Source organism: Meleagris gallopavo, chromosome 5 (assembly GCF_000146605.3).
Source record: "Meleagris gallopavo isolate NT-WF06-2002-E0010 breed Aviagen turkey brand Nicholas breeding stock chromosome 5, Turkey_5.1, whole genome shotgun sequence".
NCBI lineage: Eukaryota > Metazoa > Chordata > Aves > Galliformes > Phasianidae > Meleagris > Meleagris gallopavo.
This window is the reverse complement of record NC_015015.2, coordinates 14,025,928-14,048,426: the sequence shown is the minus strand read 5'-3', so window position 1 is coordinate 14,048,426 and position 22,499 is coordinate 14,025,928. Positions and strand designations below refer to the sequence as shown.

General features: G+C 40.1%; 2 protein-coding genes across 2 annotated transcripts in view; both read left to right on the top strand.

The window, feature by feature from the left end:
* The window catches only part of MUC2 (mucin 2, oligomeric mucus/gel-forming), a 41,252-nt gene extending 25,428 nt beyond the window's left edge, over positions 1-15,824 (top strand). The window contains exons 26-47 of the mRNA XM_010711133.3: positions 311-395; positions 620-657; positions 1,375-1,530; positions 2,575-2,664; positions 3,364-3,605; positions 3,941-4,118; positions 4,381-4,631; positions 5,043-5,226; positions 5,743-5,935; positions 6,806-6,984; positions 7,496-7,565; positions 7,713-7,834; positions 8,198-8,229; positions 8,654-8,831; positions 9,556-9,660; positions 10,461-10,501; positions 11,080-11,202; positions 12,095-12,190; positions 13,365-13,493; positions 14,160-14,199; positions 14,801-14,924; positions 15,447-15,824. Coding sequence (XP_010709435.1) covers positions 311-395; positions 620-657; positions 1,375-1,530; positions 2,575-2,664; positions 3,364-3,605; positions 3,941-4,118; positions 4,381-4,631; positions 5,043-5,226; positions 5,743-5,935; positions 6,806-6,984; positions 7,496-7,565; positions 7,713-7,834; positions 8,198-8,229; positions 8,654-8,831; positions 9,556-9,660; positions 10,461-10,501; positions 11,080-11,202; positions 12,095-12,190; positions 13,365-13,493; positions 14,160-14,199; positions 14,801-14,924; positions 15,447-15,621 — 2,831 coding nt within the window. The 3' untranslated portion in view covers positions 15,622-15,824. The remainder of the gene's footprint in view (positions 1-310; positions 396-619; positions 658-1,374; positions 1,531-2,574; positions 2,665-3,363; positions 3,606-3,940; positions 4,119-4,380; positions 4,632-5,042; positions 5,227-5,742; positions 5,936-6,805; positions 6,985-7,495; positions 7,566-7,712; positions 7,835-8,197; positions 8,230-8,653; positions 8,832-9,555; positions 9,661-10,460; positions 10,502-11,079; positions 11,203-12,094; positions 12,191-13,364; positions 13,494-14,159; positions 14,200-14,800; positions 14,925-15,446) is intronic.
* MUC5AC (mucin 5AC, oligomeric mucus/gel-forming) overlaps positions 1-22,499 on the top strand; it is a 217,213-nt gene that overhangs the window by 96,099 nt on the left and 98,615 nt on the right. Inside the window, exons 60-67 of the mRNA XM_010711134.3 lie at positions 3,364-3,605; positions 5,043-5,226; positions 5,743-5,935; positions 6,806-6,984; positions 8,198-8,229; positions 11,080-11,202; positions 12,095-12,190; positions 13,365-13,493. Of these exons, the coding sequence (XP_010709436.2) occupies positions 3,364-3,605; positions 5,043-5,226; positions 5,743-5,935; positions 6,806-6,984; positions 8,198-8,229; positions 11,080-11,202; positions 12,095-12,190; positions 13,365-13,493 (1,178 nt within the window). The remainder of the gene's footprint in view (positions 1-3,363; positions 3,606-5,042; positions 5,227-5,742; positions 5,936-6,805; positions 6,985-8,197; positions 8,230-11,079; positions 11,203-12,094; positions 12,191-13,364; positions 13,494-22,499) is intronic.

Below are 22,499 nucleotides of genomic sequence, written 5' to 3'. Positions count from 1 at the left end.
GACCGTGCCTTGCCTGAGGCTAATTCTCTGTGCCATAGTACCATCTGAAGCAGAATTTGCGTGTTATTTTTAAACAGGGCAGAGATACAAGGTCACTGAGTCTAAATTTGTGAAGAATAATAATCTGATGACAGAGTTCATTAAAACTTTCAGAGGAGAGGGAAAAAGAGGATATGGAAAATGGGAGAATGAATAAAACTGGATCCCATTCATATTGGGATAAAATCCGCATCTGTTAGAGGCGTTTATGTGATTGCCTTGAATCTATGTAAAGCAGGCTAAAGACGTGTTGTTTACTTTAACTTTCCAGGCTGTTACCCGGAATGCAGCCCTGACAAGCCGTATTTTGATGAGGAGAGGAGGGAGTGCATCTCCCTCCCTGACTGCACTTCATGGTAGGTCAGTTGATAGTAAGGGAGATACAGTAGCACTGGAGAGTTATGCCCTGTATGGTTTATGTTCACAGGAAATGCTGGCAGCAACAATCATTTAAAACCTGAAGGAGCAGGCTTTTTTGTAGAAATAGCTATGTCTGCAGACAGATACCATTGCACACATATTTCCACATACTGATTCAAGTCAGTAAAAACAAGTTTTCTCTCCTCCTCTTTGTCTTCAGCAATCCTGAAGAGAAGCTGTGTACTGAAGATTCCAAAGGTAACATTTGATCATCTTTCATTGAGACTGGAACACCCAACATCACATGTTGATAAATCTTCTGGAGGTGCTATTTTCTGTCCTCTAACTACATAAGATACCTAGACAGTTAGGCTTAAGAGCAGCCTTATGTGCTTCAGGGACACACTTGCTTGTTCATTGCCATCATATGGGAGTAGCCACGTCCTCAAAATGCAGGGTGACTCCGTCAACAACATTTCTTCAATTGTGCTGATTTTTTTACAGTAATACAGATACATCTCTTTGTGTTTCCTGAATACACATTCTCAAAAAATTGCAGCACTTCTTTATACTTAGAGAAAGCTGTTTATTGCTGCACATTCCTCACTAGTGGTAATGGAAGCTTCAGGGTCTTAACAGTCATCAAAGCAGTAGTCCCAGCCATATTCCCTGCCAAGAGGGAATACCCCTGTGCTCTATTCCGGACAAAGACACTGCCAGTTCTGATACTTTCACCAGCCAATAAGCTGACTCCAAAAAAAGAACCAGCAACAAAAAAATTCCAACTCATTTAAAAAAATAGAGGTAGACTCCCAGTGCAACTTCTCAAGTAGAAACTGATAATGTTTTTCAGACAGGTAATTCATTTTTGCGTATATGAATGGTAAATCCAGAGTTTGATTTTCTTCTCATTTATATTTGTATTATGAGGCAGTGTTCTCTGGTACCATGGTATTTACTCTTTTATTGCCTCAGATTGCCTTTGTTGCTACAATGGGAAGACCTACTCATTAAATGAAACTATATACAGCCAGACCGATGGGACTAAGTGTGGTAATGCTTTCTGTGGCCCTAACGGAGTGATCATTAAAACATTCATCCCCTGCAGTACACCATTTGCACCAGCACAAGGTACTATCAAGTCTGTAATTTTGTGTAATTTTTGAGATCTTATAGTCAATGTAAAGATTGCATAGTTTTAGCCATTTTTCAACATGGTTTTTCCAGTATCTTTGGGCCTTCCACAGCTGACACTGCTGTTGTTATTCTCAAAAATTTCATAGTTCTAAATCTTGTTTTTCTCCTTCTCATCACCTATTATTACACACTATTGTTCTTACTGTACTGCTTTCTACATTGGATTAAGTCAGTTTCAAATGACTCACTGGAACAAGAAAATAAAGGTACCTTGTGGTTTAATCTCTTCATAAAATAGAAGTTGCTGGGCAAAGGGGACAGAGCAAACAGAAAACAGAAAGAAAAAGATCAAAAGAAAAGATGAAGCTGTGCCATGATTATAGGAAAAAAAAAAATCAGTGATTTAAAAATATATCCTTTGGTAGCAAATTGTACAAAATAAGGCAATCAACACTAACAGTTTCTCTACTCAAGTGAGTGGATGAACTGAAGACTCGATGGTAAGCTTATCTGTTTCCTGTTTACTACATTTAGTAACAGCTGGAATAAGACATATAATGCTGTAATAGCTAGGAAAGGAGAAGTTATTTAAAGCAGAGTACAGGGCAGCCTCATTAAATTTCTAAATGTCCCATCTGTATTTAAATCAACAGATTCTTCACAACTAGCTTTTCAGAACAAAATGGTTTGCCACTGGAAGTCACCTTTCCAAAGTCAGGAAAAGTCCTATGAGATTAGAAAGACAAGAAGACCTTAGTTGGGAATAAAATAAGAGACAGTGGAAGGGAGGCTTACTCTCTTCTGTATAGAAATACCTGATGCACACACTTGGAGGAGTGTGTGCATTACCCTGGTAGCATGTGTGCACGGGGGTTATTAAAATATAGGGAATGTTTTTAGTGTGAACCTGTACAGAATGTGGTGACGTGTAATAATGACTTTGTTCCTCTTGTAAATGTAGAGAATGTGATAGATGTCATTGAGCTTGAATATAGAGTAGCAGAGGCTTTGGATATTAATTGGTTTAATTTTCTGCAGAACAACTTATGCAACCTGTAACATCCACACCGTTATCAACAGCAGTCACTCCCTGTTTCTGCACTGACAATGGACAATTGATACAAATGGGTGAGAAACCAAGCAATTTACTTTTTCTGCACCACTGATGTGGGAAGATGTACTGTTAGATAAATGTGCTCCAGCAAGTGATGATTCAGACTGTTGCAATTACATATTACCAGAAGTTGTTAATCTCTGAACTGTAACAAAGACCTCCAAAACTGCTTTTCACCTGCATCCTGTAACATAGTCCTGGTTTGGATACCCCTGGTGTAAGAAAGCTTATATTAGATGTGAACTTTAATGTACTCCAGCACAACCCCTGAATCTCATAATCTAAATACTATTTTGCAATCCACGTTCCTATTCCAAAGTTACAGGAGAGAAGGCTTTTCTTTATCTCTTAGTAGCTCCTGAACATGTATATTATGGTCTTTGTGAAGCACTCAGTGATACACTCACTATTCTCTTCTTTTGGACTCATACTCAATTCCCACCAGTGTACTTACTGATGAGCTGATGAAATGCAGATTTGCCACCTGTAGCTCTCCCTGAGCCTTTTTCATTTAGATGAATTGAGACCTCATTCAGTCATTAGATTCAACGATCAGCAAGCAGACACACTGAATGTATGGGGCAGCCAGACCCAGTTACTTCCATGCAGAGTATGTGTCTGATCTGTGATGTGATGTGTCCTTGAGAGTTCATAGCAAACATTTACCTGTTTCAGGGGCAGTTCAGTACTAACTGTTGGTTTTGGCCTTACAGGAGAAAATGTTTCTCTGCCAATGAATATATCAGGTCATTGTGCTTACTCCATTTGCAATGCATCATGCCAGATTGAATTAATCTGGGCAGAGTGTAAAGTCTTTCAAACTGAGGCCCTTGAGACCTGTGAACCAAACTCTGAAGCCTGTCCACCAACAGCTGCTCCCAGTGCAACAAGCCTAGTTCCTGCTACTACGCTGGTTCCTGTGAGCGACTGTCTTGGGCTCATTCCTCCCAGAAAGGTGAGAGACTTGAACGAAGATATGGTTCTTTAGCTAGAGCACTGTAGGCAGGCAGAGTTACCTGAGCTGAAGAACAGCTAGGAAACCACATCTAGCTATGTCACACCTGCAGAAGCAGTCATGACCTTATTCCTGAGACTTGCACAAAATGTTGTAGAACAGAAGAAGATATCAAAGCTGCATTGATTGCTATATAGTTAACATTTTCTGGTTTACAGAGAGTAGATAGTAAATAATGCCATACCAGATAGGGATCTGAGTGGAGTGTGGTCGGTGCATGCAATTGTTATATTACTTTGCTATGTTCTCCTCCATCTCTTTCAATCTGTCAATAGTTCAATGAATCATGGAACTTTGGAAACTGCCAGATTGCCACTTGCCTGGGAGAAGAAAATAATATTAAGCTGTCCAGCATTACTTGCCCTCCTCAGCAGCTGAAACTCTGTGTCAATGGTTTCCCATTCATGAAACACCATGATGAAACTGGTTGCTGTGAAGTCTTTGAGTGCCAGTGTAAGTACTGTGGCAAGTGAATTTGTGAAATTCTGGCTATGAATCTATGTGGCCAACATCTGTATTATGTTTGTATTGATTCAGTAAGGTGAAATAGAGCAGAATTACCACATAAAACATTAGGTATTAAGAGCAGATAAAAAGGTGTTTGCAAAGCTAGCTTTTCTTCACCAAACTAGTCTTTTCAGATCTCACTGAAAAAGATTAAAAGAATTAAAACCAGCTTGAAGCTGAGAAACTAAACTTGAAGTGTGTCTTCCAGGTATTTGCAGTGGGTGGGGAAATGAGCATTATGTGACTTTTGATGGAACATATTATCACTTCAAAGAAAACTGTACGTATGTCCTCGTGGAGTTAATTCAGCCCAGCTCTCAAAAGTTCTGGATTCACATAGACAACTACTACTGTGGTGCCACTGATGGAGCAATTTGTTCAATGTCCCTACTCATTTTTCACTCCAATTCTCTTGTTATTCTGACACAAGCGAAGGAACATGGAAAAGAAACGAACTTGGTAAAGTATTTTATTAAAATGAGCTCTCATTACTTTGCTGTAGTTACATTACTCTACTGCCAAATGCCTTGCCATGTCAAAGGATGAAGATTGAGAAAAATAGAACTGTAGGAAATGCAGTTACATTGCTTCCTTGTTCTTTCTTTTTTCACTGTATCAGCAAAACTTTGTATATTCCAAAAGCTTGAAATCGTCACACAATTTATAGTGTTTTTCTTCCTAACGTAAGTAGTTAGTGTAAATTACAACATATTAAAAAGGAATAATCAGGAACTGCCTAAATGACTGCCTTTTTCAGATTTCATTTTGTGCACCTGAGAGCTGAGAAGTAGCTCTTCTGAGTTACATAAACTGTATATACTACTGAACAGAAAAATGTCCTTTGAGATCTTTTGTTTCTGTTCTTTTTAGGTTTTCTTTAATGATAAGAAAGTTGTTCCAGACATTTCCAAGAATGGTATCAGGATAACCAGTTCTGGCCTTTACATTATAGTTGAAATACCTGAGTTGGAAGTTTATGTCTCTTACAGTCGACTTGCATTTTACATAAAGCTCCCTTTTGGAAAGTATTATAACAATACCATGGGACTGTGTGGTGAGTGTGCTCATCAGCTGACAGTAAAGAACACAGTAATTTTTCCTCCTTCTTTCTCTTGTCCCCTTGTAAACATTTCCAAATTCTTGCAACTTCAATGATTGCTATGTTACAGAAATCTTAACAAATATATCTCTTGTTGATAGAAAGGCACTCTCAGTAGACAGTGTTTTGAGTCACTTCCTTCCACTCTGTACATTTGCTGGAGACATGTTCTTTCTAAGCTTTTACTTTTGATCATACCTACTCATTATGTAGGGTCTTGAACTAGTCAGAGCCATCTCAGTTGCTTTAGCAATCCAGAGGAATGCGCTAGGCAACACCTCAGCTCTGGTTTTCATGGCAAACTATTTCCTCTAGCCTTCTCCTACAAAGCTCTTTTGAACCCACTCAGGACCCTGTGCGTCATTTCTTTTCCACAAGAACTTCCCGCCAGGTATTGCAGTGTTATGTAAAAACAGCTTTATCAGCATCAGTCAGCCCTGAATTGTCTCTTTCCTTATATTTTGCAACCAGGTACATGTACCAACCAGAAATCTGATGATGCTAGGAAGAGGAATGGTGAGGTCATTGAGTCCTTCAAAAAGATGGCATTGGATTGGAAAGTCCCAGTTTCTACCAACAGATACTGTAATCCAGGCATCTCAGAACCAGCTAAGATTGAAAATTATCAGCACTGTGAGCCTTCTGAACTGTGTAAAGTCATCTGGTAAGATAACTCCATGGAGGCCAAATAATAAGTCCACAAGATAATTTTGTGCTTAACTATATTACTTGGGTGAGTTGCTTATAGGACACAGTAAAAATATGAGCTCTAGCATACCTTGCAAAACTGAGCAGTGAACTGATGTGTGAATGTTCCCAAGTTTGGCAGGTGTTTTTCAGCTGCAGCAGCACTAGACCTTCCTTAACAGTGTGTGCTGCTTGGCACTCCCTCTGCCTGTGGTTTCTTGATAAGTTTAGCAGAAAGTGGTAATCACTCAGCATCTATCTGAATGCTCTGGATGAAAAGAAATACACACAGAATATAGCAAGCAAATGTGTATGTCAGTTTTTTAAATAATGTTGTTTAAAACAGGATTGCCAATAGGATTGCCAATTGTTGACATTACAGTGTCAGTGTATGGAATTACAATCATGAACTGCTCAAAAGACTCGTCTTTGCACATGTCATTCTATTGTAAAATTGCTTTGTTTCAAAGCATTGTGAAGAATGGGAGGGAAAGCTCATTCTTAATTGAACCATAGAATCATTAAGTTTGGAAAAGATCTCTAAAGATCAGTTCCAAACATCTACCTACTGCCAACATTGCTCACTGGGCCACATCCCTCAGTGCCATATCTCCACAGTTTTTGAACTCCTCCAGGGATGCTGACTCCACCACCTTCCTGGACAGCCTGTGCCAGCACCCCAATACACTCAGTGGGTGTATTGCCAATGACAGCAACTTGTCTTTGTGTTTTTGACTTGATGCCTTCTCTGAGTGGGAATCAGTTCAGCTGTGAGTTGAATTCTAACCCAAATAGCCCAAGGAAGTAAAATGCTGTATCTGTTTCCTTGTTTCCTTCCTTTGCAAAGGAACCTGACTGAGTGCCACCACGTGGTCCCCCCGCAGCCCTACTATGAGGCGTGTGTGGCCAGCAGGTGCTCGCAGCAGCGCCCCAGCACTGAGTGCCAGAGCATGCAGACATACGCAGCATTGTGCGGGCTCCACGGGGTCTGTGTGGACTGGAGAGGGCAGACGAGGGGGCAGTGCGGTAAGCCTGGCAAAGACCTGCTGCAGAAGTGGCTCTGATCAGCTTTTTCATAACGTACACAAGCATTTCTATTCCTCTGCATCAATATTTCTTTAGCTGCTTAGGACCTAAGAAAAACGGGAGCAAATTTAAAAAAAACAAACAAACAAAAAAAAAACAAGTTGCAGTCTAGAAATGGTGCAAAACAAGTGGGAAGCAGGTCCATGAGCTCTCCTGAGAAACTTGCAGAGGAGTAGGTTGGGACATTTCTCATTTTTCTCCTCTTCGTGTTAGCTATGACTTCATCACTAGATGGCAATGCATAGCTTCTCTTCTCACTGCCTGCTCAGGGGCCTCTGGTTCTGGATAAGCACTGCTGGTACTGCTGCAAGCACTTGATGTTCCTCTTGCTGAAGATTCAGGGACCCCTTGCTGGGCAGGAGCTTGGGCTGTGTTGGCTGCTTGTCCATCATGCATTGAAGGGTACAAGTGGTCCTGGGCTTTCTAACTCCTGTGTTGTGATGCTCTACAGAGGCCACCTGTGCTCGGAATCAGGTCTACAAGCCATGTGGGGAAGCAAAAAGAAACACATGCTTCAGCAGGTGAGTCATTCCCAATGGCAAAGATCCATAACTTGAGAAGTGCCAAGGAAGGCTCAAACATAACATTCCCCTGGGTTTTAGGTGTCTGCTTGTCCCTGTGCACATTTCTGCCTCTCATTCATTTCTGTTTATATTCTAATTGTGCAGAGAAGTTGTTATGGACACCCTCCCCTCACAAAACAACACACCAGTGTTTGTTGAGGGATGTTACTGCCCTGATGGAAATATTCTGCTGAATGAACATGATGGCATCTGTGTTTCTGTCTGCGGTAAGAAATAATGTAAAAATTGGGAAGAGGCAGGATGATAAGGCCCTATGTAGAAGTGCACATAAGGCAGATGTTCTGGGTACAGAGGCAATGAAGGAGGTCTTCATACAGGCCCTTTCTAGGCAGGCTGGAAATGCTTCTGTTTGACAGTTACTTTTACATATAAACTGAAACTTTTGCAAGATCAAAGATAGGGATATTTAAACTAGTAAGCTAATACAAGATATTTTGGCTACGTAACCTGTGAATTTTCACACTTAATCTTTGTGTCCATTTCTCAGATTTCAAGGGCCTCCTATTTCTGTCCTGCTGCTTCTGTTGTTTTCCCCAGTTATCACTAATGGAATCTAATTTGTTTTGTAGGTTGCACTGCACAAGATGGATCGGTGAAACAGGTAAGAAAATGCTAACTTTATACTCTGACTTTATACAAGGTGAGTGCTGTGACCTACTGTAAAATTAACTGCACGAGTTTCTTCTTCTAATTCTAAGCTTAAATACCAGTGAACTGTGATGACAGTGGGGAAGAAGACAGCAGAATTTCTTAACTCTAGAACTTTATTAATTACTAGAGATATGGAAACAGAATTAGCAGTTTGTGGGAATCACTTTTCTGGTAGAAGTACCACATTTCCCTTCTGGTAATAAGTAAACCTACAAAGGAAAGTGGCAGAGAGCACTTTTTCTTCTCTTCCTCTGGAATTTCAACTCCAATTTTTCACGTGAAATAGGGCAATCCAGACCTGTAGCAGGCAGACACCCATTAATCTAATGCTTCTAGTTTTTGTCTTCTAATGACTACCTCTACTGTTTTTACAGCCTAGAGAGGCTTGGGAGCATGACTGTCAATACTGTACTTGTGATGAAGAGACCTTCAATATCTCTTGCTTCCCCCGCCCTTGTGCTAAATCCCCACCTATCAACTGCACTAAAGAAGGCTTTGTACGCAAAATAAAACCACGTCTGGATGATCCATGCTGCACAGAAACAGTCTGTGGTAAGTCAATGATTCATGTGCCATCATGTCATTAAGTAGCATCATTTGCCTCATGGTCACCCAACAGCTAGCAGATTCAAACAAGCACACTGGAGTAGTCATTTATTCTTGCTGTCAAAAGAGACCTCCTCTAGTTCAAATTGTATTCTAAACTACTGCTATGACCTACTAGGTATCTTCTCTTCATAGTCTACTCAGGCCCCAGACATTTATTCCTAACATCCATAGGACACTGCAGGACAAGAGATCCTGGCAGCGTTGGGATGTTTTCATCTTCCTTATTCCTTCACACTCCCAAACAAAGATTCACTGAGCTTCTTTGGATGTCCTGTGGGCACTGCTCAGAGCAGAATGCTCTGCCTTGTGTCTCCCTACTTCTGTGTCTCTGACCCTCAACCACTACCTCTTCATTTTGTCCACTCTAACTCATTTGCTTTTAACCCAATGCTTTTCTCTATCATTTCACTTTTTCTCTGATAAGCATGTATATTTTGTTAGAGATGACATCCAGTAGGGGAAACATGGGCTAGAACTATATGCTTTACAGTAAAGAAAGAGCTTTACAGTAGGTCAACCTTCAAGAAACTTAACCTGAACAAAACCCAACCTCGAAAGATGTTTGGTTTGAAAATCATCTATTTTCTGGATGTTTGAGTCTTAACCTGTGAGTAAAACTGCTGAACAGGATGATCTGACTTATTTTATCTTCATTTGTCCATTGCAGAATGTGATATAAAAACTTGCATTATCAACAAAACAGCATGTGATTTAGGTTTCCAGCCAGTGGTAGCTATATCTGAGGATGGTTGTTGTCCTATCTTCTCCTGTAGTAAGTACCATGTTTCCCTGACATGCTCCTTTGAAATCTTTCACTGAGGATAGTGAGGCCCAGGCACATGCTGCCCAGGGAAGCGGTGGATGCCACATCCCTGGAGGCACTTGGGGCCAGGCTGGATGAGGCCTTGGGCAGCCTGATCTCATGATCAGCAGCCCTGCCCATGGGAGGGGGTTGGAACTGGGTGATCTTTGAAGTTCCTTCCAACCCAAGCCATTCTAGGATTCTATGATACTATGACTTTTAATTCCTTGAACTATTTCTTTTTTTCTAAATGTGTCCCTCCCTGGCACGTTTTGTGGAACAAGAATAAGTGCTCTAAGTTTTCTGTAGATAATATTCAGTGAAATATCAGTGTGTGATTGATCAAATACTGAATTTGTATTACAGTGAACCTATCTAGAAGTTCTGCCGCCAAATCTTGTTTCTGGAATTGCATACCTCACCCAGCTTCCCATTTACACAGTAACTAGCAAGGTGGCTAAGAATAAAGAAAAGCTCAACTAATTTCAAGTATGTGTAAAACTATGTGAAGTAAATTAGTTTTGCCATGTGGAAAATACCAGGATATAGAATTAACACAAACTTCATGCATAACATTTGAGCAGATGTTACACGTGGGCTTCAGAATGACAGTTAGCTGTGCTTTTCCTGCCATTGTGCAGGCTATGGAGGCTTAGCAAATATACTCAGTTCTACTCTCTGCCTTCTCTAAAACACCAAGAATTCAGAGCTGAGTATTACAATGGTTATATCATTCCTAGCACATCCTTTTCATTTTCTTTTTCTTACAGTACCAAAAGGTGTATGTGTTTCTGAAGGAGTTGAATTTAAGGTAGGTCTTCTTCCAGGCACTTCTTTCCGCAGGTTAATGCAGCTTGAATCAGAATTTTATGAACTTGTTATTGTCAACAATCACATAAGAAACAAGATTAAAGTGGTCCATAACTGTTCCCTGCCAGTAACCTTATGTGTTACTGGAAATATTAATGAATGAGTAATTCTAGAGATCAGTAGCTTCATTAGTAAACGAGATAATTAGAGATCCTTAGGTTTTAGAGAGTAAAAGTCAGAACTGTGATGGAACACAAATTTAAAAGCTTATTAGATGCTGTGAGATTAATAATTAGATCAAACTGAAGAAAAAATAAAGCATGGAGTTTATGAGATAACGTTAACAACTCACACAATATGTTCAGTGCACTTGGATGTGTCAACCTCATGCAAAATTTGTGATATCGACAGCACCAGCTTCACAATTAATGATCTGAGACATTCTTTCCAGGAAGTTCTGCCAAAAATAAATATTGAGTATGATCATTATTTTTCAATAGTCTGGGGGATGTATGTTTCTTCACACCCACAATTTCTTGCCATTGCCTGTTTTCTCTCTGATTTCCTTTATCTTTTCAGCCTGGAGCAGTGGTGCCAAAAAGCTCTTGTGAAGACTGTGTGTGCACAGATGAGCAGGATGCTGTGACGCAAACCAACCGCATCCAGTGCATCCCAGTGAAATGCCAAACCACCTGCCAGCAGGTCAGTGCTGCACGCAGTCCCCACCACCACCAATGGCTGTTGAGAGAGTGTACTGTAAATCTGGGACAGCTGAAGGATAGCAGGATATAATCTTCTGTTCAATTTTTGTAAAGTCCTTTTTACAGTGCTGGCCATAGTTGCTCTAGCAAACAGAAATTACCCGTGGAGGGATGCCTTGAAGATGAATGGCTGCAGAGCTACTAAGGAGAAGTCTTACTGCTGAAAGATGATGTTTATGCCAATCTGTTGGTGTTGTTTTCGGCCCCAAAATTAAGATCACTGAGAAACCACACGGCTGTTTATGTGTTTCCAGACACTACTAGTATTCATGAGTTCAGAGTCTGAACAAAAACTGCTCAGTCTATTTCTGAACATAAGCAAAGAGTGGTTCCTTCTCTTTCTCATTCAGATAAGGCTAGACTCTCTACCCATCCTAAAAAATGGATAAAACCATTGTCCTTTATCTTGAAGCCAGCAACACCCATGAAAAGACTGATGAATACCTAAAGCACAGGGAAGGAAATAACTGATGCATGATCTTCATGTGTTTGACTGTGACGACTCTGGTGAATAATCATATCATATCAAGCACTGGTGGTAGACTTTGCAAATAATCTGATGATGAATTAATTTATGTCTTCTAACTTGTGCATTAGCAAAAAGAAGAGTAGCTGAAAGCAGGGCCTACATGGTAAGTGAAATGCCACAGAGGTCACTATTAAAAACTGGAAAGAAATTGCCAGCTTTAATTGTCAGGCTTAAAGTGGTTCCAACAGCTTTCTAAAGGAAAACAGAGGTGGGCTCATTTCCCCTGCTATCTCCAGTGTGGCTTTGATCCAAAGGTGTTTCATGAACATAGTAGTGCAGCTAAATGGTGACGTTATTCCCACAGGGTTTCCGCTACGTGGAAAAGGAGGGTCAGTGCTGCAGCCAGTGTCAGCAAGTGGCTTGTGTGGCAAACTTTCCATTTGGCAGTGTGACCATTGAGGTGAGCGCTCCCTTGCTTTGCACACTGAGGTGAATTGACTTCAGTGCTGTTAGAAGTAGTGCCATACATTTTGAGCCTGGGAAGACCTTTCGGAGATTAGAAAGTATGTGTATTTCCAAAGTATGTATCAGAGTTTGTATGACTACTCTCTTTGCTGTGCGCATCAGACACTGCTGTTTCGAAAATAACTCTTCAGGAAAGGAAATCATGTCACTCCATCTTCCTGGCATGCAGCAGAGAGAAGGAATTTGTAGGGGGTGGTGACATTGTGTAATACTGCTTTTGCAGAGATAAGTGAGCTGGCTTCACATTATATTGCTCCAGTACTGGAAACAGAGTCATTACCTTGCCCTGAAGATACAGGGCTGAATAGTTTGAGCAAGCCATGTAACTGTACTAACACTTGTTACAAATTTGCTGGGGCAGAAATTGAAAGTGTCATAGCTGCTATAGTGTATGTAGTGCACCTCAGTAACACAGCCAGGTAATACACTAGATCTTCTCAGCTTAGTGTTGCGCAGATGTGAGCTGAGCCTCAGGCTGGCTGTTTGCTTTTATTACCTCCTGCTATTGCTGTGAACAGTTAATGACGCTGTCTCACCCAGGCTATTGTTTTATGTGATATTTCTCCTCTGGTAGCTCTTGAGCTCTGCATCTTTTCTGTTTCATCCTTTCTTTCCTTGAAAATTTATGTTGCAATTGGCTTCTCTTGTGCCGATATAGAATTTTTATGCTTCCACTTAAAAGGTGGTTACCATGAGGAGGTTTTATCCATTAACCTCTATTATGAAGATTATTTTCATCTTTCAAACTATCTGCTTTTCTTCCATCTATTAAAAAACAGCTGAAATCCTGTAGAATTACTTTTTTTTTAATATATATTTCATTCCACCCATATTACCAGATATACATCGTGGTATCTCTTAGCATTTCTGTTCATACCTCTATATTTATTCTGCCACCAGCTTGTGCTTCTTTCCATGTAGGTGACCAGAGAAGGGATTTTGTGAAGGCTGGTAATGAGTGAGCTTGGTAGATGTGAAATCAACATCTCAGCACTATCAGATTGATTTGAATATCCCAGCCCTTCTGCCAGGGGCTGTATTACTATTGCATTATTGTTTGTATTGTTACACTATGTTATGATTTATTTATTCTTCCTGTTGTTTTTCAGGTTGGAAAGAGTTATAAAGCACCATATGATAACTGTACTCAGTACACATGCACTGAATCAGGGGGCCAGTTCTCCTTGACTAGTACAGTAAAAGTCTGCCTACCATTTGAGGAATCAAACTGTGTCCCAGTAAGTATTTTAGAACTAGGAAAAAAGCCTCCTGAAATGAGCCATGCCGTTGCTCTGGGAGATTTCTTCACTCTTTTGAATGGGTCACTTCACTTTTTCTTGATCTTTCTGAGTCGACCATCCTATTTGAAGGAAATGTGCTTTTTCAACTCTGGAAGGACTGTCCCAGGAAGCATAACAAAAGTATTTGTGAGCAGTGCGCACACTTTTTGTGAAGTAAAGCACTAGAACTTGAAAGAAGAGAGTCATGGGACAATGACAAACCAGGGTTTTTTATCAACTGACAGCCACTGACTTGAATTACCTTTGGGATAGGTTTTGTGTAAGTCAAGCTGTTCGGTTTCAGGGGCAGGTGTCATTCTTTGGCTTCGAATTTGCCTCTTTTGTGCTGGCTTCAACAGAACCTAGATGAAGTCAAGCATGTGTTACAGAACATCCCACGTGGCTTGTGAGTAGATTTAAAGAAAAGATTCTCCCTGATGGATTTTTTTAAAGCTGTTCTGCATAAAACTGGTACACAGTACACAAATGGGTCTGATGAGGAGTTGGTGTGTTGGTTAAGGATGAGGGCATGTTTTTGAACTCCCCTTGTTTCTACCAGCTGCTTAACAATATGTGCAAGCTAGGCTTGAGTATCCGAACTTCTCTGATTTGCTTTCAATACAGGGGACTGTTGATGTGACTTCAGATGGCTGTTGTAAGACTTGTGAGTATGTTAAATCACTGATTCCCTGCTGAAATATGGCTAGGTTCTCCACTGCATGTAGCCCTTCTGCATGCACTGAGAGCTTGCACTTTCCATAGAATGGAAGGCTGTTCATTTATCAGCAGAGCTTCATAGTTGAGGCTTAAAGCTTACTTTGTTCTTGCAATGAGGACACCATAGCACCCATCCTAAAACTAGAGGTTGTCAACGAATCATAAATGTTAACAAACATCACTTATAGCAGTTATAATACAAACTAACTGACTAGCTAACAGAACACTTCATGTCTCCTTGTCTTCATTTGGCAGCACCTTACATGAACTTCATAATAAGTCTTTATTTGAGCCAGTCACCAGAGAGGTGTCCAGACAAATGGGGAATTGCTTTGCTGAATTGGTGCCTCTTTGCATTCTCTTTGTTTTTTCTTGTGTTGTTTTTTGTTTTTATGTGTGTGTTGCGTGTTGTGTTTTGTTATGTTTTGCATTTAAACTACAAGAGATTTTAGTAAAACGATCTGCCCTTGGCTTCCCAGCAGATGTCTTTCCAAATTTCTTTTACCCCACCGTCTGAAGAAGTCTAACAGCAATGTTCTCCCCCACAGGTATCGATTTGCCACATAAATGCAAACGCAGCGTGAAAGAGCAATACATTGTTCACAAGCACTGTAAGTCTGCTGCTCCGGTCCCAGTGCCCTTCTGTGAAGGGACGTGCAGTACCTATTCTGTGTAAGTAGGAAATCTTTTTCTGTGTCTTCCTGGCTTCTTGTTTAAAGAAGTTTCCTGGTTGGGAAACTGGGTGTGCAGAGCAGCAGCTGTTAGCAACGTGACAAAATGTCCTTGGTGCAATAACAGTGCCTTATCTTAGTCACGAAAATAGGCCCCTCTGAAAAGAGACCATTTAATTTATTAATTTCCTGTCCTTACTCATTTTTTTCATGGCTCTGGGCTTTGATGGAGTTTTTTCCTGTTCTTTAGTCTCCTCTGCATGAATTGTTCATTTCTATGGTGCCACAATGTGCGTAAATCCCAAATCCCCCAAGTTTTTGGTATTTTTCTCACTGATTTCAGAGGATCTGGCCTTGCATGGCTAGTAGCATCCTTGGGAAAGCTTGTTATGAATAAGCAGAAAAATAAATAGTAGATTTTGTTCCTTTGCTCATTAGAAGTACCTCTGTTCAGAGTGGCATATATAGACCGGTTTAGGAAGAAAACAACTGATAGACTGATGTGCAAATCTCATTTCTATAGGTATTCCTTTGAGAACAATGAAATGGAACATAAATGCATTTGCTGCCATGAAAAAAAGAGTCATGTAGAGAAGGTGGAACTGGTTTGCTCTGACCATAAGACACTCAAATTCACATATGTGCATGTGGACGAATGTGGATGTGTGGAAACCAAATGTCCAAAGAGGAGAACATGAGCATAAACTAAAGGATACATTTCAGCTCCTGTTTCACGTTTCTCTAGCAAGTTAGTAGTTTAGAAAAGAGCTGTGAGTAACCTTCAAGTGACGGTACTTCTCTCCTTTGCCTTTTCTTTCTGATATTATATGCAGTTATGGAAATTAGCTGAAGATTTTGCTCTAAATGTCTGTAGAATAAACTGCATTTCAAAGGGAACTCATTCTCTTGTTTCAGCAATGCTGCTAAAGGGGCAAGGTAGCTAATAACTTTAATCCCATAGTGGTGTATAAATCAAGGTTATCACAAGTCACTCCAGAGAAAGCTCATGCCTTTCAAAAGTCCTGCCTGAAGAAAGTGGACATTACAAAATCATGATGAGATGTTTCAACTGATTTTCCTCAGATGGGGAACATTAATCACTTCCACGGGGGTGGCTCCGCTGGAAATGCAGGTCTCAATGCAGGGGCACATTGGTGATCTGCTCCCCAGTGGTCCTGGGCCTGCTTTGGCAACAAAATCAAGGTCACTGGAGAAAAGCAAGGTGCCTTTTAACTTCTACACAGCAAACACTACACCAGGAATGTAAAAACGTGCTTTAAGTGTACACTACAATATTAATACATTCACGTCCTCTAGCTGTTTTTTCATTATTAGCCAACATCAAACTTCAGGCTGTGTGTCTGGTGTGAGAGGCCGATGTTCTGATCCACTGCTCCTTGCACAACTATGATTTGTGTTATAAGCAATTTACTCCCAGATAGCATGTTCCATGAGACAGTACTTTATCTGGACAGGGGTCAAAATAGCTCAGCAATATCTTCAGAGCATGCAGGTAAGGCAGACATTTTAGCTGCTTGAGCTTGAGCAATTTAGGCTTTTTGTGACCTGAAAGAGGACTAAGGAGTGGGACTTAAGAGCACACTGACCTACAACCTGCTGGGCAGGGGTTTGGGAGCTGTTTTGGAGGGCATAGTTTTGAACTGACACAGCAGCTAGCAAGTGCACTAACTCTTAGTTTTCCATTTTAAAATGCTGCAGCTACTGAGCTCCAAGTAATCTTATTTAATTCTTTTTCACAATAAATCATTGTAATTGATGTCAGGTTACTTTCAAGTATGCTGTCTCATTATGGTGTAACCGATCTTAAAACTACTGGAATTCTTGACTTTGAATAGGTGTAGGAATTGAATAATTTTTTCTTCATCCCTGTGTGATAGGTCCATGCTTATTTGATCGTCACAGTGATGCAACAGAGCAGCTCACATTATGTTTCTGTGGGATTCTGCACAGCTGGTTTTAAGTAACTAGTTCTCCATCCCCTTGATTTGTCTCCTCCTAAGAATGGTGTGTTAGAAGCCTTAGGGAAGGCACTCATTTTGCAGCACTGGGAATTTTGAGAGCCACTGTAGCCGAGCGAGACAGGTGAAGCCAGAGGAGGTCTATTTCATTCTTTGTCTTTATTTTGTTTCTTTAAAAACAGTGAAAGAGAGGCGGGGTGTTCCTAATAATAGCAGTGGGAACAGTTGATTGCAATGGGAATAACACAGTGCAGGCATCTTTGGTAAACATCAGCAAAAAAAATTCAGCAAGATGTTTGTGCTGGTAACAAATTGCAAGTAAACCTTCCATTCCCAACTTCTGTCGTAGTCAATGGACCAGCTTGCATATAAATGATAGAAATCCTCAAATAATTCTGATAAACATCAGTGCAATGGAACTCCCTTGGAAGGCATGTGTTGCACTTGCTTGCAACACATAATGTGCACATTATAAATTGCACATTAGCCCTGATAATGTTCTTACTGATACAAATCAAGCACAGGCCTGCTTTTGCAATGCAAAGAACATCAGCAAGAAAGAGGAACACTCCTTCCTTTCCTCCTTGTCTTTTCCTGAGGGGCAAGAAATCATCCTTGAGTGTTTAGTCTTCTGATGACAAAAACAGACTTAAAAGTATTCAGATACAAACTCATTTAAGCCTTGGAAATCAATCATTCTCAATAGGACTGCTCAGCTAGAATATTAGTGGAAACCCTTTCAATTTCTGCTTTATCTTCAGATGGCAGAAGGACATGAAACACAAATTAATGTTATCAAGTGCACTTATAAGTCCGTTCTCCTGTGTATTTTACTGGTGCTGAGACTTTATCCAGAAGCTGAGAATGCCATTGATTAAAAGGTTTATTTTCCTGTTCATTTTTTTGACATGCATTTTGCTTTTTAGACAAGTGAAAGGCAAGTGAAATTATTTTAGCTTAGAGCTAGAACAGCTTATTCCCATCTGCAGTGTGCTTTCAAACAGAGGAACATGTGAAACCCTTCTCCCTCCAAACTATCCTTGGTACTTCACCTTACTCACTCAGTCTGGCATTTATCTGGCCTGTGCTGTACTGTCTATAGCTCCAGTGGCCAGATAGTGAACTCTTCAATCCTCTGTTTGCAGCTGTAGAGTCCTAGTTAGATAATATGTAGGCAACAAGGTGAAGTCAATTTAACAAAAACTTTCAGGTTCCTCAGCTCAGAGACAGTCAATGGGCCAAGCACCTTCACTCACCCCACATGCACGAAGACATAGGAACAAAAATCAGCCTGAAAGCCCCACTTGGCTTGTGGGGTATGACCAAGTTTACCAAGATATGACTACAGCCAGCTCTCCCAGAAAAAAACTGTGCAGCTATTTCTCATATGTGCATGCTCAACCACTCATTTGTAGCCTCAGAGAACCTCATCCAGTCTGCAAGTCAGACATTTCCCCTGCATAATGCAAGAAGTATCAATGGTATTCCTCCAAGTACTGTTTCTTCAATTCTGTGTGGATTCTTTGCATTGGCATCCACTTTACTAGGGTAGCCTCAGGAGAACCACCCTTTGGATGAGCCAGTCAAACCAGGGCTCAACTGGTTTTAGCTTGTAGCTGTTCTTTTCTTATTATGAGAGGAAGGTACTACTCCCACTTGTTGAGAGGTTCTGAGAAAAAAAATACCAGGAAGTATACTGTCCCATATTACTAAAATAAATATTTTAAATACAAATAAACCAGAGATACTGCCTTGTGTCAGCTGAACAAGTCCAAAGGCACATTATCATGTCACTGATGTGAACTGTGCTGGATTGCCATTACAATGTGAACTCTGATTTGCCTGTTGGTTAGGTGTCTTGGAAAACTTAATTCCCATTTTTACGTAGTTTAGCTAATTTTTTGTTTGCGTTTTGTTAGCAATTGCTGGAGTTTGCAAAGAGGATGAGAAAACTAATGGTCTGCTCTGAATATTTATTTTATTTGAGTAGAGGCACTGTTCTTTTACAGACTTTTCTATTGAGTGAATCCCCTGCCTGTAGAATCAGACCACTAGTTTTATCTGCAGTGTGCTGTATCAATATCAATCTATTCTGGTATCTGTAATCTTGGGTTGAAAACAAAGACCACAAATTGTACATGCCCTCTAATGCAGAAGGGATTGTTTAAAAGAATGCTGCAACTATTTTCTTTCAGTGCAATAGCTTAACAATTAGAATGAGAAATTTGTAATGTAAATGTGAAAAAAATTGTCTAAGTATGACTTCGGAAAATAACCTGATTAGTAACAAACTAGAAAAGAAAGCGGCAAGTTCAGAGGATCATCTTGCAAGTAAGGGGGAGACCAAGCATTGGGCAAGAGTTGTGTCTGACTTTTCTACTGATTTCTGTGCTCAAGTGCATGTTCTTGGCCTTATTTTTATTTTCTTTCTGATCTCAGATAAGGATGAAGGTAGGGCCCTCTTTTATGCAATTGCAGCACTTCAGTTTATAAAACTTTTTGCACTGGTCTATACTATTTCATTTGTGAATCTGAAAGTGCCTCACTTGTTTCTGTCAGGCATCCCAAACATGGTCTACAAGAAAGAAGTGTGACAATTTTCCAGAGACACCAAAACAAAGGTATCACTTGTGAAAATCTTTCTGGTTTTTTACATTTCAAAAGATCTGATTATATAATATCTTCAGAGCAACAATAGGTTTTAAGTATCAGTTTACCCAGTAGAAGGCCATTCTCACATCAGTTTAATTCTTTGACAACACCAGTTCCTTTCTTAGTAAAGCAACACTCTCAGATGTGTGCCCAGTGAATTGGCTTTGTGTCAAAAGTAGACCAACGTTAGATCAGGAAGCTGCAAAGTTTTAGTTTCTTAAGCGCTTTATGTTTCTCTAGCTATGAAGACAAACTTTTCATCTCTAGGATAGTTTAACTGATACTAGCTTTAATTTATTTATTTATTTGAGGGAATTTGTCTGGTGTCACCCTTTAATCTAGGTTGAGTGTTCTGTTTATAGATAGCCCCATGTCACCCAAGCTTGCTTTCTGTGAAGGTCTGTTTTAAAAATAATCTTGTTGGGAAGGAAATTATTTAATTGTAATCCTCCAGAGGAATAAATCCAGTGAAGTTCCCCACTGATATGACTGGGTAGAAGTAAGACAGGGTAGCTAGACTGTAGTTCATCTCATCTACCTTCAGGCAAAATAAATATGCATCTAATCTGAGACTTGAGACACTGTAAACTTTCAGTATAGTTACTGACAATTAATATGCTCTTCTCCTATGAGCTCAGCTGTCTCCTGGAAGTGCTCTCACCTAACTCTTGTCTTCATAGGCAGTCTAAGATAAGGATAGCTCTACACTGTCTAAATCCTTAAAAAGCAATGTAAGAAGCTGATGCATATATACATCAATATATACATTTCTATTGATAAGCGCCTCAGAAATTTACCTCAAATTCTTACAACTGTGTGCCCTACCTTGAACATCACAACCATCGTCAGGACATTTAGTAAAAGATTCTTTCACCCATATATCCAACAAGAACGATACTGAGAACAGTATCATCATATTCAGTACATTCTTTCAGGTGGGCTTCATCTCACTTACCTTTAATGTTTGTAGCGGTCATGTAAATTTTTTTTTTGTGTGTTTTATTTTAATGTAGTTTGTAGTATTTGTTCTTATTCTCACCTATGCTACAGAGTGAGTCATATTTTGAACGACCTCAGTATCTCTTAGCATCACTTCTGCAAATCAAAAGGAGATTAAAATTGGGATAACTTGACAGCCAGGGAGTTTGTTGCCACTTCTATGTGTTTTATATGTCAGTTACATTTGGCTTGAATTTCCAAAGATCACTGAGGAAGTGTTCAAGCTCTGAAATGTCTTTTTTCTATGTCAGCACCTCTCCCTACACTGCTGTTCAAAGATAGTCGTGAGGCAAATCCCTTGCCACTCCTTTACAGCTTCTTGTCCTCATTCCTTTGTGTATCCAGACATTTTTCTGTATTGATCAATCCATTTCCTGCTATACCATAAAATTCTGGCTTAAAACCAGAGTTTAATCTGACCCTCGGGGAGCATTGTTCTACAAACAAAAGGCTACTGCAGAGCCATGTAGCCATGCCAGCAAATCATTGCTCTATGCTGCCACTTAATTACGTGGAATTGGCTTTTCCCCTAGATCTGTTTCTCTTTACTTCCCCAAGTGCCCCAACTTACTTCTAGGTCTCCAAGTTCCACTTCTTATTTTCTTTTTTTATGTTCTCCAGCTTTCTAACGTACAACCATTTTTTGCTTTTTTATGCCTATGGCTTAGGCATAAAAAAGATTTTCTGGGAATGTGGTATAAGTGTAAATTCATTTTTTCCTTACTGTTACCCAGGAAAGTTTTCAGGAACTGCTACATTCATCATGCCCTTCCTATATAAATAGACTTGGGAAACCCTTCAAAGCACTGTTATAGTCTGCTACCCACTCTGTATGATGAAGTATGATGAAGTGCACATCTAGAGGCCACTTTCTGAGAACCAGGTCTGCTCTGTCACATCACTGTGGGTGTTCTTTTCCAGTGTCAAGTAAACGTGGTTGGACATCTGCACACTTCCAGCAAGAAGTAGTTAATTTGGTGACATTTTCATAATCCATGTTGTTCTGCTCATGCTGTATTACAATAATGATGCTTTAAGCCTTCCTAAAATGAAAAGCAGTTTCAGGCACATTCTCACCCTACATCCATGCTTGTATAATTGGATAATTAGATATTCAATTACTAGTCGTACAAAGATTTCTGGCAGAAACAGGAGCTATGCCTATTATTTCACCTTTTCCTCCTTCAAAATCAATGAGTGGAAAAACATCTGAGAAAAAAATGAAAGAAAAATATTTTCCCAGCACTCTCATATTTTGCTTTCAGAGCAATGCATGAGAGAATGCTCAACTTCCCTGTCATTTTTATTAATAACTAATGAATTAAGTGGCTTGAAATTGATGGTGATTTTTCACTTCAGAGTAAGACTCAGTGAAAGTAGGTTCTTTGTATCCCAGACATGAGTATTGTAGGGTCATATAACAACAGGATGTCCCAAGTTGGAAGGGACCCTCAAGCACCTTTGAGTCTAACTGCTGGCTCCACACAGGACCATGGAAAATTCAAACTCTAGATCTACAGCAGTGTCCAAATGCTCCTTGAACTCCAGCAGCTCATGGCCATGCCGTGCACTGCCCTAGGGAGCCTCTTCCATGCCACTGGTTCTCTGGTGCAAAACATTTTTCTAACCCCTGACACTCCTCTGTCCCCTCCATGCTGTTCCCTTGGGCCCTGTCACCAGAGCAGAGATCAGTGCTAATGCCACATAGATCAACCTAGTGGAATATCATCACACTTGACAGCAAAATTGTTCTACAAAAATCCTAAAGAAATAAGTCAGTATTTTGTCTGATGAACACATACATCACTGTGAAAGAGACTGGGATTTCCATAACGTGCTTACATCTCACTGGTACTGAATCACTTTAAATTCTCCTTCCCGATATCTTTAGGATGTTTCTCTTCCTAGCTTCTAGTGTATAAATTTGGGAAAATTCAGGAATCTTT